The sequence below is a fragment of the Dendropsophus ebraccatus genome, chromosome 10 (assembly GCF_027789765.1).
Source record: "Dendropsophus ebraccatus isolate aDenEbr1 chromosome 10, aDenEbr1.pat, whole genome shotgun sequence".
In the NCBI taxonomy this organism is placed as follows: domain Eukaryota; kingdom Metazoa; phylum Chordata; class Amphibia; order Anura; family Hylidae; genus Dendropsophus; species Dendropsophus ebraccatus.
In genome coordinates, this window is record NC_091463.1 from 76,823,116 (window position 1) to 76,842,983 (window position 19,868).

Below are 19,868 nucleotides of genomic sequence, written 5' to 3' on the forward strand. Positions count from 1 at the left end.
ATGGCCAGGGCTCAAGTACTCAGTTTGCTCAATATGCAGTGGTGAGTGCTAGCAGAAGTCCAATCCTGGCAGTTTAACCCTTTCATCCCCAGTAATTGAGTACAAATTATTTCTGTTATTAGATATCTTATATTGTTATATTATACATGATGTAGCGCCCCCTGGTGTTTCTAGTTCTGCTGAAGTCTGGGTCTACTTTCTTCATCCTCCAATGGTGGACAAGTTCTTCTTTTAGTTCTTTCCCCCAGGCACACTGAAACTTTTGTATAGGGAGAGAGGAATAGGTCTACTGAGAAATTCATAGAAATACATCTCTCTCATAGAGAGAAGTGTAGTACTATCTCTCTCGCTCCCTCTCTTTACATATATATGCTTATAGAGCGCATATAGGAGCTATAAGTAGCACCAATAATAACAAATTATGTTAGGGACAATGAGGAAGAAAGTTGAGGCTATGTTCACACAATGTTTTTCAATAGACTCAAAATAATGGTAATGGTAAGTTTACTTTGGCATCTGCGTTGCAGCAACGGCCATTGGCTCATTAAACAGGTTCAGATTGAAGACTAACCCCTTTTAACACCCTTTTGGGTATGGCTATTAAGAAGTAAAACTGAATTTAAGTTAAAAATGGAGAAATGACAGCCAGAAAATAAAACTATATGTGAACAACTAAAAATACCGGCCACTGTTCTCAAAATAACGGACACAAATGAATATCATTAACATTAATATGACAGACGATTTTCGCAGCTGCCATTATTTTACATTGGGTAAACAAACGGCCGTTTTTTGCATAGACTTCAATGGGAATAATTGAAAATAATCGAAAACAATGGCCATTGTTTTTAAAACGATAGCAGACGTTCCTTTGTAAAGAAGACATTGTGCCAATGAGATGTAAATTAGATCCCGTAACACTATGTATTAGTGAGATTTATGAACCTGTTTGTGCAGGACTACTTTTTAATCAGGCCAGTGGAGGGAAACAGGGGAAGAGAGTTGTGATAATTAAAGCGGTATTCCACTCAAACATAACTTTTGATATGTTGCTGCCCATGGTGAGACTAAAAATTCATTCTATACTTGTTATTATCTATTCAGACTTCTTTTCCCCAGTTCTGAGCTGCTGCTTTCTGCTGAAAACACAAATATCTGTGTGTGAGCTTTTCTTTCTGTCTTTCCCTCCTCCCCCCTCCCATTAATGTAAACAAGTCCCTGCATGGCTTTATCTGCAACATTGTAGTTTCTTTGTGATACTGGAAGGGGTTAATCACAGTGAGTTCATTAGCAACTTGACCTTAACCTTTCCACATTACAAAGAATAATACAATACAATATTGCAGATAAAGCCAGCCAGGGGCTTGTTTACATCAGCTGTCTCAGAAGGGAGGGGAAGAGGGGGAGACAGAGAGAAAAGCTCATACACAGTTTTTTGTGTCTTCAGCAGAAAGCAGCAGCTCAGAACTGGAAGAGGGAGACAAAATAGATAATAATAATAATAATAATAATAGTAAAGTATGGAAGGAATTGTTAGTCTCGCCATGGGCAGCAACATATCAAAAGTTATGTTTGAGTGGAATACCCCTTTAAGGGCTAGACTGCAATGCATATTGGTGCTGCTTACAGCAAGTGCAGAAAACAAAGTGGTAGAGAGGTGATAAAGAGGTGAAAATTACCAGAGAGTGTCTGTTTTCAGATGGCTTGTGTTGCAATAGTGGTGTGTATTACACCCACTATTTTTTAGTTCCATTAAGTAAAAATAACCTCTTCAAGGGATTAAAAATCTAGATACAACTCTAATAGGACAAACTTTATCAAATCTTTTGTGGCTGCACTGCCCTGTAAAACCATGAGAGAAGCAGGCACTGCTACTATAGTATGGGTGCTAAGCTAAACACAACCTTGAATAAAGGTGTTATTACAGTAGAAACAAAAAATCTACTGGGGGTTAGTGAAAAAAAAATCCAAGATCTTTATCTTTTCAACAAACATCAAACATTCTCATCCCATTTTGCCAATAAGCAAAAATGAAGGGTGGAATCAATTACAATCTATTTCTCAATGTTACCGCTGTCAATGTTTCTAATAATGTAATTGAGATTGTTCTAATCTGAAAACTGATCTCCATGTCACAAAACAACTTTAATTATACTGATAAATTAAAATAAATGGGTTTTCCCACGACTAAGAAGAGGTCTGATATATTATATAACTATGTCTGCTTTTTCTCTGTAGTAGTAGTAGTAGTAGACCTACCAGAAGACAAATAAAGAAGGTACTTTTCTGTACAGTAAAAAAAGTGACTTTTTTTATTGATACCTTATTTTTATACTGACATATAATGTCAAAGCTAAGAAACTGTAACCAGGCTAATGCTCTCAAATATCCTGGCATATTGTAATAGAAGAGAAAGAGCTGTGCAGATTGATATATCATTTCATATAAAAAGTATAACTTAAGAGTCTTGTGGGCGGTCCCACTGAATGGCAGCCTTTCTTGTATAAGCATACACACAAAGGTGGCTGTCAGTCACTAGTTAGGACTGCCCCCTGGACTCCTAAGGCCCAAGTATAACAAGAGATTTAAACTATATAAATCTTCTTCCTCACAGATCTTCTTCCAGAAACAGCGCCACTCTTGTCTCCAGCTTAGGTGTAGTTTTGCAATTAAGCTCCATTTACTACAATGGAACTGAGTTACAAAACCCCACCAAAACTGGAGACAAGAGTGGTGCTGTTTCTGGAAGAAAGTAGCCATGTTTTTCTAATCTTTGGCAACCCCTTTAATGACCTTAACTAACACAACCAAACATATTTGTTTGTTCAGTTCTTAAGATCTAATCCAGTTGGGTAAGGAGTTATGGATTTAATATGTCTGCCAAAATAAATTCATATTATACTTGTGAAATAGACAAAATATCATCTTTATCTGTAAAACTGGCATAAAGAGTTCATTAACTCAAAAGAAGGATCATAGCAGGAAGAGTTATCCAGGATTAGAAAATCATAGCTGTTTTCTTTGGGAAAAAAAAAAAAGCACCACCCCTGTCCTCAGGTTGTGTGTGGTATTACAACTCAGCACTATTCACGTCAACTGAACTGAGCTGCAAAACTTCACTAAACCTGTGGACAAGAGTGACTTTGTTTTAAAGGGTTTATCCAGCGCTACAAAAACATGGCCACTTTTCCCCCTCTCTTGTCTCCAGCTCAGGTGCGGTTTGCATTTAAGCTCCATTTACTTCAATGGAACTGAGTTTGAAACCCCACCCAAACTGGAGACAAGAAAGGGGGAAAAGTGGCCATGTTTTTGTAGCGCTGGATAACCCCTTTAATCCTGGTTAACCCCTGTAATATTTTGTTAAAGAAGATTTCTCTGACCCTTAAGCCACAATCCACTTTTCGAAAAGAAATACAAGAAAGAAAATTTGTGTAAAAGAGAAAAAATACATTTTGTAAAACATAAAAAATGTATAAAAAATAAAAAAATAAAAATAAAAATAAAAACTTCTTTCGTATTGCTGTGTCTGTAATGACCTGAACTGTAAACAATCTCGAGTTAGAAAAATAACAAGGGCACTCACCGGTTTGTGCAGTAATCTTTATTGTCTTCTTAATAAAACATGGTATAGCAGGCGGCGAGGACGCCAAGCACCTCTATGGACAGCTGTTTTGCGGTATTCGCTTCGTTGCGGTATTCGCTGACAAAGCGAATACCGCGAAACAGCTGTCCATAGAGGTGCTTGGCGTCCTCGCCGCCTGCTATACCATGTTTTATTAAGAAGACAATAAAGATTACTGCACAAACCGGTGAGTGCCCTTGCTATTTTTCTAACTCGAGATTGTGTGTGAAAGTGCTGGACTGCCTTTCAGCAAGTGAGCACCACCGCGCAGAATATACAGAGTGTATTACTCCACTCACCATTGTGTGGATCCCAACCGCATGAAAAGAGTTGTAGTGCCGGTGTCTGTGACTTTTTAATAGACCTGAACTGTAAAGTTATTGTGTTATTTATGAATGTCATAAAAATAAAAAAAATCCGAAATATTTATGCTCTTTTTGTTTGTCCTATCAAAAAAAAAAAAAAAAAACGTAAAGTCATGTGAGCTAAATAAAATAGAATTAATAAAAGGTGATCATAATGTTATGTGTACCCAAAATAACACCAATTAAAACAAAAGTTCAAACACCCAAATTGAAGAAAAATATAAAAGAAGATGTGGATAAAAATTAAAAACAACTGTGGATTGTATTGCCACCCCATTTACTTGCATGACTTAAAGGGGTTATCCAGCGCTACAAAAACATGGCCACTTTCCTCCAGAGACAGCCTCACTCTTGTCTCCAGCTTGGGCGGGGTTTTGCTGCTCAGTTCTATTGAAGTGAATGGAGGTTAATTGCAAACCGCACCTGAACTGGAGACAAGAGTCGTGTTGTCTCTGAAAGAAAGTGGCCATGTTTTTGTAGCACTGGATAACCCCTTTAAGGGGTCATGCAACCAGACAGCAAGATATTGGGGAATCCTTGTCACGCATCCAGGAATCGCTATGTAACCCAAGCCTTGGGTTATGGTCCCACATGATGCAATATAATACTTTAATAAAAAATTTCACCAGACTTCACCTTTAGTTGGATATACATAAAAAAGTGGCACAGTGCCAACACACTGACCCAGTGACATCTGTATCAGTGAATGATGTTTGCTGAATGATGTTTGTGAAATATTCAGTTTATTTGTCATAACATTTCCTGGAATCTCAGTACATAGTGCTGTGCCCATAGACTCAGTCAGTTCTTTTCCAGCAGTCTTCTCCAGTCTGCTTCACCATGGACCTCAGTGGGATCCTTATCCTTATTTTCCTCTTTCTGGTCACCCTGCTGATTCTATCTCAAAGAAGACTGAGGGGGAAATTACCTCCTGGTCCTACTCCCCTTCCATTTATTGGTAACATGCACCAGGTTAAGATGAATGACCTTATCAAGTCCTTGGTGGAGGTAAGTTGGACAAAGGCCCTTTCCATTGATTTCATATAAACTGACCCAGTTCACGAAGGCTGCAGAATAGGTTTGCACCATGTGATCTTATAATGTAAGTACAATGTATAGAACTCATCTGTGCCCTGGTTGTACCAGCCTGCTTTATAAACATAAAATATATCTACTGCACTTTAAGGCTATATTAACACACATTTTGGCAAGTATTTTTTAGCCAAAATCAGGAGTAGAACCAAAAGATTAAACATTTTAATGGAAATTTAAGACTTTTAGGTTAAGTAAAAAATACTGTGTGTGAACATAGTCTATGGCTATGTGCACACAATGTCAAAATGGCGGCCGTTTTTCTAGGACGTATGTCATTTAATGCCAAAAGAGGGCCACAAATAAGGTCATGATCATTATTTGTAGACGACCTTTTGTGTTTAAATGATGGTCATCTAAAAACACGTCTGTCATTTCGACGTTGTGGTCAGGGCCGGCCTTAGGGTAGATGGCGCCCTGTGCGAAACTTTCTTTTGGCGCCCCCCCCCCCCCCCTCCTCTGCTGATACCCCCTAATAGTGACATAAACTAAATATTACAGCCTCCCACCCCCCCAGACAACCCCCACTGCCCCCCCGCTGACTGTTATATATGTGACCTTTTTATCACTTTTTGAATTTTTTTTCTGGGATGTGATTTCACTAAAAATCTGTAAATTTGGACTTCAGGATATCAGGGTATGCTGGGGGTAATAGTTATGCACTGTTTTGGCTGTTGGGGTATGTTGGGAGTAGTAGTTATGCACTGTTTTGGCTGTTGGCGTATGCATGGGGTAGTAGTTATGCACGGTTTAGCTGTTGGGGTATGCTGGGGCAGTAGTTATGCACTGTTTAGCTGTTGGGGTATGCTGGGGGTAGTAGTTATGCACTGTTTAGCTGTTAGGGTATGCTGGGGGCAGTAGTTATGTACTGTTTAGCTGTTGGGGTATGCTGGGAATAGTAGTTATGCACTGTTTAGCTGTTGGGGTATGCTGGGAATAGTAGTTATGCACTGTTTAGCTGTTGGGGTATGTTGGGGGTAGTAGTTATGCACTGTAGCTGTTGGGGTATGATGGGGGCAGTAGTTATGCACTGTTTAGCTGTTGGGGTATGCTGGGAATAGTAGTTATGCACTGTTTAGCTGTTGGGGTATGCTGGGGATAGTAGTTATGCACTGTTTAGCTTTTGGGGTATGTTGGGGGTAGTAGTTATGCACTGTAGCTGTTGGAGTATGATGGGGGCAGTAGTTATGCACTGTTTAGCTGTTGGGGTATGCTGGGAATAGTAGTCATGCACTGTTTAGCTTTTGGGGTATGTTGGGGGTAGTAGTTATGCACTGTTTAGCTGTTGGGGTATGTTGGGGGTAGTAGTTATGCACTGTTTAGCTGTTGGGGTATGCTGGGGATAGTAGTTATGCACTGTTTTAGCTGTTGGGGTATGCTGGGGATAGTAGTTATGCACTGTTTTAGCTGTTGGGGTATGCTGGGGATAGTAGTTATGCACTGTTTAGCTGTTATACTGTTAGGCAAGGAGAGAAGAGATGCCAGTGTCTGTATATATACTGTGACAGTGCATGTATACACAGCAGCAGGGTCAGAACAGTGTACATGAAGTATATTGCCACAGTGTATACAGACTCTACAGAGAGAGAGAGAGAAAAAGAAGATAGAATATACACAGATAGATAGATAGATAGATAGATAGATAGATAGAAGATAGATAGATAGATAGATAGATAGATAGATAGGAGATAGATAGATAGATAGATAGAGGGATAGATGGATAGGAGATAGATAGATAGATAGATAGATAGATAGATAGATAGAAGATAGATAGATAGATAGATAGATAGGAGATAGATAGATAGATAGATAGATAGATAGATAGATAGATAGATAGGAGATAGATAGATAGATAGATAGATAGATAGATAGATAGAAGATGATAGATAGAGGAAGCATCAGGCTTACAGCAGGGGCACAGGATGCGAGACGCTGCAGGAATTGCTGAGGAGCATGGAGGAGGCACAGGGCTGGGCAGAGGTTACAGGTCATCACACTGATGGGGAAGCACGGCCTGTGCTAAAATGGTCAGCTTACACACACAGTCCGGCACGCAGTTGAGCAGGCTGCATTGTGGCAATGAGTGAGTGAGTATCCCACCCGCGGTGGGCGCCGGGGCGGGGCTTGTCAGCGAGGGGCGGAGCTTACCGGGACGTACCCGGAATATTAATTTGCCAGTCCCTAGTCTGGCTTCAGGAGCGCCCCAAACCAAGCACTATGCAGGGAGGGCAGGCGACCAGCTAGGGGGGGCGCTTTGGCAGACAGACAGAACGTCTGTCTGCCAGACAGTTAGGTGTGCAACTGTCTGCCAGAGCGCCCCCCAGCGGGCTAGGAGTGATGCGCCCTGTGCAAGCGCACAGGTCGCACACCCCTAAGGCCGGCCCTGGTTGTGGTAACATAACCTCAATCTGAAGAAACGATGGCTGCATTATGAACACTACATCCTTTATATCTGGGTCTTTTTGTTGATGCAGCTGCAGTCACTAAGATCTCAGTTCTGGACCTAGAGAGAGACGACCGATAGTAGATAGATAGATAGATAGATAGATAGATAGATAGGAGATAGATAGATAGATAGATAGATAGATAGATAGATAGATAGATAAATAGATAGTAGATAGATAGATAGATAGATAGATAGATAGATAGATAGATAGATCTATCAATAGATAGATAGATAGATAGATAGATGGATGGATGGATGGATGGATGGATGGATGGACGGACGGACGGACAGACAGACAGATAGATAGGAGATAGATGGATAGATAGATAGATAGATAGGAGATAGATAGATAGGAGATAGATGGATAGATAGATAGATAGATAGATAGGAGATAGATAGGAGACAGATAGATAGATAGATAGATAGATAGATAGATAGATAGATAGATAGATAGATAGGAGATAGATAGGAGACAGATAGATAGATAGCTAGATAGATAGACAGCACCAACTTACCAACAATAAACAAATGAAATAAAAGTAGATGTGTTTGGTGTACCTGTCCTTTATGTACAGAATTGTTCATTCACTTTATTAGCTCAGCAAAACATACGGTCCTATGTACACATTCTATCTGGGGTCCCGTCCCACCGTTGTACTGTGCGGGTACCAGGTGCTAAAGGAGGCTCTGATTGACAACGCCGAGGACTTTAGTGGCAGAGGAGATTTTCCAGCAGTCCAGCAGTACAGCAAGGGAAATGGTAAGGAAAACTGAATACTTTGTTGAACATAGAAATATACTGTAGAAGATTGTCGGCAGAAAAAGACTACCGGGTCCATCTAGTCCGCCCTTTTAATATTTCCATTCTTATTATCTTAGAATAGATATATGTTTATCCCAGGCAGGTTTAGATTCTGTTATTGTAGATTTACCAACCACATCCACTGGAAGTTTGTTCCAAGCATCTACTACTCTTTCAGTAAAGTTAGTAATATTTTCTCATGTTGCTTCTGATTTTTCCCCCAAGTAACCTCTAACTGTGTCCTCTTGTTCTTGAGCTCTGTTTTTTAATAAAAACACCTCCCTCCAGAACCTTATTTAGTCCTTTAACCCCTCCCCGCATCAGTCAGTACATTTACGTTCTGATGCAGGAGGGGGGTTCAGAGAGAGGTCGCGCGGCAACCCCGCTTTGAACCGCCACGATCCCGGGTGCTATTTGTAGCCTGGGACCGCGGCTATTAGCTAATAATACATTTTAATGCAGCTGCATTTAAATGTATTATTTCCCCCTTTCCTTGGTGTCTAGTGGAGGAATCCCCCCGCAATGCGATTGCGGAGGGGAAATCCCCTCTGTTTACCGTAAACACGAAACCCCCCAAAATTAGAACAAATACCTTTTTTCTTTTTTTTTCCCTGCACAATTTTTTTTTTCTGCTTTTGCTGTGTACTTTATGGAAAAATTAAGTCTGTCATTGTAAAGTACAATTAGTGGCGCAAAAAGTGGGTCTGTAGGTGAAAAAAAAATGCAAAGGCTATGGCGTTTTAAACACGAGGAGGAAAAAACAAAAATGCAAGAATGAAAATCAGCGCGGTCCTGAAGGGGTTAACATACTCAAAGGTTTTGATCATGCCCCCCTTCCGGTTCTTTCCTCCAGACTATACAGATTCAAAGCCTTAAGTCTTTCCTGATATGTTTTATGCATTCACCAATAACAAGGCCCCCAACTATATAACTGATCTCATGTGCTCAATAAATGCATGACCATTCTGCCTCCCATAGTTATGCTTAACACGCACCTTCCCCTGTGCCCCAACCTCTACACCAGTGCCTACAGTTCCTGTAGATGCCATCAATAACTTCACATAAGGTCACCAGAGCCTCCACATGTCCTTGAGGACTGACAGGACAGCACGTTCGCCATTGCTTCATTCATTGTCTATGGAGCTGCTGGAAATAGCTACTTGAGTGCAATGCTTCAGCAGCTCCCATAGAGAATAAACAAAGTGGCAGGTATGCTAACCAGCATCTCCATTCAAGACAAAAGAGTTGGGCAGAGAATGTGCAGGAGACACAGCAGTCATACCCCAAAAATGTCACACTTATTCACTATGCTGTGGATAGAGGATAACTTGATGGCCCGTTTACACGAAGCGATAATTCACCCAATCGATCGTTTTGGAAGCAACGATTTGGTTTTTGTAACGATCAGCGTTTAGAGGAATAAATCGTTAGAAAAATCTTTAGAAAATTCCTTAGAAAAATCGTTATTACGATCGGTTTTAAGATCGCTTAAGCCCATCTCACACATAGGGTGAATTTTTTAAATACTGTTTACATGAAGCGATGAATTTTTAACGAACGACCAACAACGATTTGAAAACATGTTGAAAGATCACAATGAACGATTTCTCGTTCATCACTTGATTGTTTGCCGTGTTTACACGAGCTGATTATTGCTTTCCAAAAATCAACCAGAACCCTGGTTAGGATGTTAGCACTATCTTGAATTAATGGGGTTATGTATAATGTTAGGGCTGTGGTGGCACCCTCTTCTCCGGGCCACTGCTGCACCTGCTCTCCTGGCGCCCCGCTGCTTGCAGGTGCCAGAGCCCACATATCCTGGCTCAGCACCACCTCCTCTTTGGCCCCCACAGGCACATTACCCGGCCACCTTCCTGCCTCCTCCTGCTTTGCCTGGCCCGTGTTTTCCCTTCTCCAAGGGCACGTCTTGGCTTGCGTCATCACTATTGGTGGTCCAGTGAATCCGCGACTCCAGTTATTACACATAAAGTTTACATGTGTTTTGTGAAATAAGGTTCTAAAGGTGTGCCCGAGAAAAACAAAATGGAAATAATATAAAGGCAGACTAGATGGATCTGGTGGTCTTTTCAACAATCTTACCAACAATCTTCTATATTTCTACTTGTGTTTTTTCTTCACTCAAAAAACACATAAAGAGAGAAAGCATCATCTATACTGGGATAAGCTTCTTGTAACTAACTGAATCTTGGAAATCCCTCCGTTAAGGTATTGTGTATGGGACTGGTGAAAGATGGCGGCAACTTCGACGTTTTGCTATCACTACATTGAAGAACTTTGGTATGGGGAAGAGAAGTCTGGAGGAGAGAATAAAAGAAGAGGCCCAATACTTGATAGCAGAGTTCAAAAAGAGTGAAGGTATTTCATAATAGTAAAAGTAAACACTAAATTTTTTTTTCTAATGTTTTCACAAGTTTTTCCCTTCTTTTAACAGGAAAACCTTTGGACCCAACTTTTGGCTTCAGCTCGGCCGGCTCCAATATAATTTGTCAACTGGTCTTTGGGGAGAGGTTTGACTATAGAGATGAAGAATTCATGACTTTGCTTTATCTCATCAACAACAGCTGGCACCTTATGAGCTCCACATGGGGGCAGGTTAGAAGACATTGAGAATTTACAAAAGATTTTTTTTTATGTGTAAGCAATTTATGCCCCAGATTTGTTTTTCTTTTTGCAGCTTCTCTTTGTATTTCCAAAAATCATGAAGCATATTCCAGGCCCACATAGGAAAATTTACAGAAATTATCTGAAACTTGGGGCTTTTGTCACCAAGAGACTTCAAATGAACAAAGAAACGCTTGATCCGAACAATCCTCGTGACTTTATTGACTGTTTTCTTATAAAGCTTGAGCAAGTAAGTGTATTCACATTGTTCTCTCCCAGTAATTTATAGAAGAGTTTCCGAGTTCTGTTACCCCAGTCTACTCTGAATCCAGTACTGGGAACTAAGAAGTGAAAAACTTTTAGGGTATTATTAGGATTTTGACCCAAATTTTGTCAAGTAATTTTCGCCGAGACTAGGAGTGGAACCAATACACAAAACTTCTGGTTTTGGCCACAAATACTGACCAAAGTAATATGTATGAAAGAGGCCTTACGCCATTTGCCATGTTCAAGTCTATTATACAGGCAAAACATATGACCTGGAGTCTTGGCTATCAATTATATGTCTTAGCACAGTGAAACTCTGGACTGGAACATGGTTCAGAAGAATTCAACTTTTACTCATTGCGCCTAAGGCTTTATTTGTAGACAGATGTTTAATGTGTCTACAGATATAGCCTTTCCTGAGTAACTGTAGACTATGGATTCTAATTTATCTTTATTCACTTTCATTGAAGGAAAAGAAAAATCCAAATACTCACTTCAATTATGAGACAATGTTAAAAACAACAGTCAATGTATTTTTCGCTGGTACTGAAACGGTTGGGTCCACCCTGAGGTATGGCTTTCTAATCATGTTAAAGCACCCAGAAATAACAGGTAATAAGATTTACTTGGGACTATCTCCCTTATTTATACAATACATTGCTGGAAATTATGCATTTTAGCCTTAAAGCACTATCATTTCAGGTCACTCTTCAGGATGCACTGTCCTGTGTATTAGGGATGGTCCAAATCGGTAATGATTCCCGCTGTCTGCCCGCTCCGTGGAGAGGGTGGATACAGCGGGAGGACCGCCTGGAAAACTGGGATACAGCCATAGCCATAGGCTGTATCCAGTTTTCCAGGCGGCCCTCCCACTGTATCCGCCCGCTGCACGGAGCGGCCAGACAGCGGGAATCTGATGCCGAGCGTTCGGGTTCATACGAACCCAAACCTCGGCAGGTTCGGACCATCCCTACTGTGTATGTATATAAGGAGCAGGATTATATCTGCCCATTCTATCACTCAGATGTGTCATTTTTCTCCCTGGTTAACGCTGTAAAAATGTTATCTTGCTGTCTGCTTTCCCTATGCTCAGTTGCAGTGTGAATGCAGCCTAGTTTCTGTGCTGCCTCCTATACACTATATAGACCCTAGAAGTAACATCCTGCAATCCTTCCTCACTGTAGCAAACCTTAGGAAGTTCCCAGACCAGAACTAAGCAATCTACATGTGAATCCAGCATTTTTTGCGGTCATAAAGTCTGCAAAATGCACAGGCTGTTTCTCTCCTCTTCCTACTCACTCATTCCCCTTGGCCCCTCCCTCCTCAATAGGCTATACTGGGCAGTACAAACTCGTCTTCACTTTGCTTCTCTCTGCTGCAGACTGCTTTCTCTTGATCATGAACAGATAAGAAGCGAGGGGGATGGGAGGAGAAGGAAAACAGCCTTGTGAATACAGAAGGAAACTCTTTTGCCTAATAAAATCTATTACAGAGTTTCTTATATTCGCTAGTACTGTTGATTTCTGAAGTTGTGTAAAATGACAGTTACACTTTAAGTCAGCAGTTATACCGCGTCTCTGTGTATTGTAAGCATTACAAGATTAAGTACAATTTTCATGTGATCCATATCTTGTACAACTGCTATGTAAAAGTAGTGCTACATAGACCTTAAAAAAGTGGATTTTTATTGGCTTATAAATAATGTCTTTCACATATCAAACATATGCATCACAAACTATTTTACTGTAGCCCTGAAAGTGATATGAGGTATAGAAAGTACAGTACATCTAAACACATACTGTACTGTTCTGATATTGTGTGTGGGGGAAAATGTATGCCCCTATCTCAATATGAACAGGGCCTAGACTCTAAGTACAATTGGAATGGTTTATCCACCAATCCACCATTTGACCATATAAAGGAAGTGTAGCCAATGATGGAGGAACTTTAAAAACAACCATGCTAATGTTTCAAAACAGAAAAAGTTCAAGAAGAGATTGACCGAGTAATTGGCCGAGACAGATGTCCATGCCTGGATGATAGAAGCAAGATGCCCTATACGGAGGCCGTCCTCTATGAGATTCAGAGATACGCAGATATAGTTCCCATGAGTGTTCCACATACTGTAACAAGAGACATTACATTCCGTGGTTACAATTTACCTGAGGTACATTTAATAACTTAACAATGTATTACATAAGGTAAATGGTCTTTGTCATTTTAATCAATTTTCCCCAATGTGATTTTTAACATTTCTGTAAATCACTTCATGTATCACAAATGGCTTCTTACCCCGGAAAAACATCTATAACATCTTGGCCAGTAGGTGTCTCTCTCTGTTCACGGTCTGTTGTTAGGGAAAATCTGTCTGCGGTATCGGACTGACCTTAGCTTGGTTGAATTTGAACCAATGCTGCCCATGACCTGTTTGTCTGTTTCTGACTATGCGCAACACAAGGGCCATTCCCAGATCCAGATGCTGGTAGGCCAATTCAGCAAAGACCAAAGGGGACATTTATCAAAGTAACGGCCGGGGCATACGCCTGTTGAATCCCACGCTTGCGCATCAAGTTGGGGAGGAGGTGTGGCCTCCTGCTCTTCATTTATCATGAGTTACACCAGCTCGCAGCTGGAAGCAGATGTAGGTTTGGGACACCCGGTACATGGTCGGCGCACGGCCAGCAAGATTCACTTAAAGGTGTGCGTCTCTTAGTGAATTTAGCCAGGAAAAGGGGGCAGGGCCTAATTTAAAAGCAGTGTACTCGTATGCCGGTCTTGATAAATCCCCCTCTAGATTCTTAAAGTTAAAGTGTGAAAATCAAGGGCTACTTACACAATACCATTGGAGTGGCCCAAAACCAACCAGTTGGTTGGTACAGCAGGTCCACACCCATGGCACATTAGTCACCAGTTGCACATGACACAATACATTTTTCATTTAGATAGCAAGTGTACAGTAAAAAGAAACCAATGCAAAGGTGTCTTCAGCAAAAAGTCCCCTCTTACATACATCCACCCCATAAAGGCTAGGTACAGCTCATCTGAGTTATGAATAATGTATAAGCTCCTTTATGTAAGGTCTACTAAGTTCTCACATCATGAAGACATCTGTACTGTGCCGGTATGTCCTTGGCTCACAAACATGAGAGCCCAGAAAGAACTGTCTGTACAAAATGCAGAGTATTGGCGGCACACCCTAGCTAGGCATTAGGTGTTCTAACTATTATTTTTCTTGCCAACAAACCGCTGACATGCCTATTCCATATTATAATTCTATTCGACAGACTCTTCAGGTTAAAAAGTCAATAAGAAAAATATAACAAGTGCTTTAGGTGCCAAGATGAGCCGGCAGAACAGTAGCTGAGTTTGCTATTGTTGTTTTAAGGTGGAGAAAGACATAAAATGTTTTTTGGCAGAGCTAACCGGCCGTCATGGAATCTGCTCTCAGTCCAATGCCTGGGACATAGACATTAAATGGTTATTTGCCATCAATATCTAATGCCATCTTAAATAACAACAAATATCTTTATTGATATAGTAACAAACTAAATCACAATTCAAATAGGAAGAATGAAGGCTGAGCTCACAAGAGCTTACAATCTATGATTAAAAGGGGTGGAACAAGAGGTGAAAGAGGTAACTTCATACAAACACACACAAAAAAAAACAAGGCAGTGATCCAGCCAGCGTCTGTGTGTACACAGATATTAAGGGGGAGATTTATTAAACATGGTGTAAAGCACACAAAGCTTTAGCTTTGGCTGTTCAGGCATGATGGAAATTGTAGTTCTGAAACAGCTGGAGGGCCTAGATTTGATACCCCTGGTTTAAAGTGAAACTGGCTCAGTTGCCCCTAGCAGCCAATTATTCTTCACAGACTCTTTGGGAAATAAAAGGTGGAATCTGATTGGTTGCTAGGGGCAACTGAGGCAGTTTCACTTTACACCATGTCTAATAAACCTCCCCCTAAGGCCCCGTTCACACAGAGCAAGAATGGCGGCATTCCGCACCGGAATGCCACCAGCCTCCGTGTCATAATGACACTCTATGGGAGGCTCGCATGCAGCATCTCTTGGCACTGGAGAATGAACATATTCATTCTTCAGCGCGAGGAGAGGAGCTGCGTGCCTCCCATAGAGTGTTATTATGACACGGAGGCTGGCGGCATTCTGCCATAGACAATTCTGCTACGGAATGCTGCCGTTCTTGCTCTGTGTGAACAGGGCCTAAGTGTATAGGTGCAAGGATAACACAGAGCTATCAGTCACTTGGGGGTATCAAGACCTGCGTACTCATACGTCGGTATTAAATTAGGCCCCACCCCCTTTTCCAGCCAGATTCACTAAGAGGCACACGCCTGTTACTGAATCCGTCCGGCCAGGCACCCGGTGTACCAAATCTGCACCTGCTTCCAGCGGGTGTAGATTTGGATCATGATTTAAGTCTTGCTGGGCCCCACTGAGCCTCCCAGTGCCCACTCATTAGGCGATCAGGGGATACGGCAGTGGTACGCCAGGGAGAAGGGCCGAATCTGCGCCTTCTTCCTGGTGTACGTCTCGGGCGAGACCTTTGTAAATGTCCCCCTAAATGAAGTATGAATTTTATACATTCTTTTCCTTCAACTAACATATAGACAAAGCTGCCGTGAGTAGAATTTGAGGTCCACTTTAGACTTAACAGGCTAGCACTGTGCTGGGGATGACTGACCGTACAGTACTAAGAAGGGAGATATTGATATATAGGTTTGCAAGGTGTTGTATGAGCAGAAAGGAAACAAATAGCAGCAGGATCAAAGCAATTAGGAGGTTACATAACAAAAGCTGCCTTGGTTTAAGCAGTGAACTGTCGCTGCTGATAATAAGGGCTAAACAGCAAGGGTTTCATCATATAAACAGCCCTGGTCTCAGCACTTTCCTAATGATAATGATAAGGAGAATGGGCGATTGCGTTCAGGAGGCAGCACTGTGTACATAGGTAGAACACAAATGTACACAAGGTGATTTACAGAAACGGAATAAATGATCACAGCTCACCTGTGCCTAGATGGGGTATCTCTATAGAGGACGGCACACGGGCAACCGACTCTTTTTAAAAAAAGGACCCATTTGTGGGTTAATTATTGGTGTCAGTATAAACTGTACCTGACAATTGCTCTTCATGTGTCTGTACTTCCCACTCTACTTTTCGACTTATATCATCCAAAGTTGGTATTGTGGTAGGACTAAGCTTAGGCTATGTTGTGGTTAGTTTTGAGCAGGTGTTCTTCAAAGCCAAACCATTGGCATTTGACTCCTGGTGGCTCAAGAAGTTGAAGCCATAGGAAATAGCTGCAACCATGTTTTCCTGGCAGCCCTATCACTAGCCGTGGTATACTGTATATCATTATTGTCCATAATTAGAAAAATGGGTTGGCTTTAACTGGGAAAACCACATAACAAAAAAAAAAAACAATATACATAAAAAAGACAAAATGGTGCACATAACAAGTAGGTAACAAATGTATAATGACTATAACGGTTGTAACATCAGTCTTTCACATGAGCGAAATGACAATTCTATGACAATGTGGATGTCCAATCCAAAGTAGTGGATGATTCAAATTGGGTTTTTAACTGAACTTTGACCTTGAAGAACGTTTCAGTTCAGATTGTAATCTAGTCGAAATATATTATACAGAACAAGTCCTGAAACAGGAGATTCCTTCCTTCACAGAACCTGAATTGATAAAGCCATGGGGTACAGTACATAGTCTAGTTTCCCACACATTATATTCTATAACTAAGCAGGTGCAGAACTCTTTTCTACTTCAGCTCAGCTTATCTTCTTAAGTTGTTCAGAATACAACAAATAGAACTTTAATTCTAATTCTAAGCTTTGTTAGACTGTGTGAAAATGGCTGAAATTTTATAGGTACATATTGTTTCATTGTGTTTATTATACCAACAGATGGTGGATTATATTTTCGTGTGAGATGCCCTGCAATTTAATGGTCAAGAGAGTTTACTGTAATGATGGCGGCGGCAGCAGGAGATGAGTGTGATGGTCTTGTGGTATATAGTGACTTGTTGAGAGATGTCAGTATGTAGCTGTAGCTAATCTGATCCCAGCAGTAGAAGACGATTGTGCTGATCGTGTAGGAGTCAGTGACCTGTTGACCGACGTTAGTGAAAACAAGGCTGTAAAGTGACAGGGTGTCATAAAACAAGTGGAAATTGGACATTTTATAACCAGATGATGGAGGTGATTGGCAGCAGAAGGAGAAGTCTATGTTGATCTTGTAGGTAGGCAGTGACCTAGTTATATCTTATTATATCTTTATATAGCCCCTGTGTTTTTCTACTGGGTGTGTTGGTTGGTTTGTTGGTGAAAAACTATTGTATTCTTTTACTTTTTTCTAGGGTCTTAACATCATGCCTCTGATATGTACATCTCAGTATGATCCTACAAAGTTTAAAAATCCCCACTCTTTTGACCCAACACATTTCTTGGATGAGAAGGGACTCTTCAAGAAGAATGAGGGATTCATGGCGTTTTCAGCAGGTATTACCCACTTTACTAACGTTAGCATTGAAGTGAATAAAAGCTAAAGTGAGAAAGATACTCAATGCTAAAACGTAGCGGGGAAGCTTTGGCAAAAGCCTCTAACAGCTGCCTAACAGTCATCTTTGTACTTTTATTTTAAAGGGGAGCTATCAGCAGATTAGGTGAATGTCATCTCATGATAGCCCCCTATTTTGCCAGAGACGCTGAGGATGAAGGTATACCTTCTGATCCGGAGCAGTTAGACATTTGCTCCATGGTCTAGTAAGACGGTTAGCAGCACTGGGGCACCGTTAAAAGCACTGCACCTCCCCCATAGCGCTGATCGGGCCCTGGCTGGCCGCCACTTTCTAATATATTTTAATGGAGCGAGTCGGCCGGGGGGGGGGGGGGGGCAGTTCATTGATATGGGGGTGGGCAGCACTCCTAACTGTGCCCCAGTGCCCCTAATAGCCTTACCAGACCATAAAGGACATGACTGCACCGGAATGGTGCAGAGGATGAAGGTAAGAGACATATCTTCATTCTCGGCATCTCCTGCAAGGATCAATATTTGACATAAAAGCTGCGTTCTGATTAGTTGCTATAAACAACAAAGACAATTTTGAATACTGTGGCTCATTATTTTTTAAAATTAGTTTTTACTTTGTGACTGTAGATTTTTTGTATTCCAATTTCCATACATGATTATGCAATATCTTGTCATTTGTTCACCTTGACAGGGTAGCTTTATTAACAGCATTTCAGAGGTTTGCTTTACAGACACATAGACTAAGATAATGCAAGAGGGAGTGGATTTCCTAGAAATGCCCCCAAGATGTTGGGGTAGTGTTTGCTTAGGCAATACCCCTTTGTGGCCCACCCCTTGGCCAAAATTGGGAATGTGATGGATAAAGAGATCAATAGACATAATATATAAACTGTTTATGCTTAGTATAATGTTTGAACTATAGATCTTTACTCTTATGAAGTTAAAACAGAAAAAAATAAAATAGATGATGTTTATTAAGTGGAATTTAACTATCATGGATATTTTTTAGGGAAGCGCGTCTGCCTTGGGGAAGGTCTTGCCTTGATGGAGCTGTTCATTTTCTTTACCACCATCCTCCAGAACTTCAACATAAAGCCTGTGGTGGACCCCAAGGACATTGACATTACTCCCGAGAGCAGTGGTTTGGGAAATCTTCCACGGCCCTACAAGATATGCCTCATTCCCCGCTGAGATTATATGATTGACATGCATAAGATTTATAGCATATGTCATCTAAAACACGGTTTCTCTGCACTTTAAGACTTTAAAGGAGAAATATTAGAAGGATGATCTAAATGGGCTTTTTCGGTGCTTAAATTTACAAATGTAAATTTTTCATATATATATATATATATATATATATATTTTCTAACTCTTTATCTTGTGTTTGTTTCTTTCCATTGGGACATTCAGTAATATGGATTCAGATCATCATTCACATCAATATCTATAGGATCCCTTGAAGGAATAGTGGTGTTGATGTGTCTAGATAACTGGATATTAATCTAGTCCTTATAATAAATCTCAGGAATAAAGTATCACATTTATATTAAGTTCTGGCTTCTCTAAATTAGTGGATGTGAACTTTTTACAGAGTTGAACCTTCACACACGTGGATCGGTAAGAGCCTGTGAAATATTAACCAGCTTCTAGGTGCCAAAGTCAATTTAAGATAGGGTCATCATCAACAAAGGTAAAAACGCCAAGAGGACAGCAGGCATGCAACATCATAAGAGAGCAATGGGTAGAATTAGCTGGTCTTAACCAGGCAGAACAAGAAGTAGATGATATCAAAGAAATTGTATTTCTTTTATGATAGTTACTTGGCAAGCATTGAAAGCAATATCAGCACTGGATATTGTATAGTATGTAGCATCTCACCTTATTAAGGTGTCGTCACCGCATGCGCTGCTTATCTCTCAGGCCACGTACTATTAACATCACTGATCACGCATGCATGTCCTCACTGAGGGCATTGGCTTCAGTCCCTCAGCGCTGATCCTACAGTGTAGATGTGATTGGCGATGTTGGGAGCGCATGCCCCGAGAGATCATCGGTGCATGTGGTGATGACGGCGTGGA

The 19,868-nt window shown here is 40.9% G+C and overlaps 1 protein-coding gene across 1 annotated transcript; it reads left to right on the forward strand.

The window, feature by feature from the left end:
- The first annotated feature begins 4,763 nt into the window (after positions 1 to 4,763).
- On the forward strand, positions 4,764 to 19,340 carry LOC138766107 (cytochrome P450 2F2-like). Its single transcript, XM_069943455.1, has 9 exons — positions 4,764 to 4,995; positions 8,123 to 8,285; positions 10,554 to 10,703; positions 10,780 to 10,940; positions 11,023 to 11,199; positions 11,687 to 11,828; positions 13,196 to 13,383; positions 17,615 to 17,756; positions 18,797 to 19,340. Exons 1-9 carry the CDS (start codon positions 4,828 to 4,830, stop codon positions 18,976 to 18,978), a joined length of 1,473 nt encoding a protein of 490 aa, XP_069799556.1. The 5' UTR covers positions 4,764 to 4,827; the 3' UTR covers positions 18,979 to 19,340.
- Positions 19,341 to 19,868: the final 528 nt, after the last annotated feature.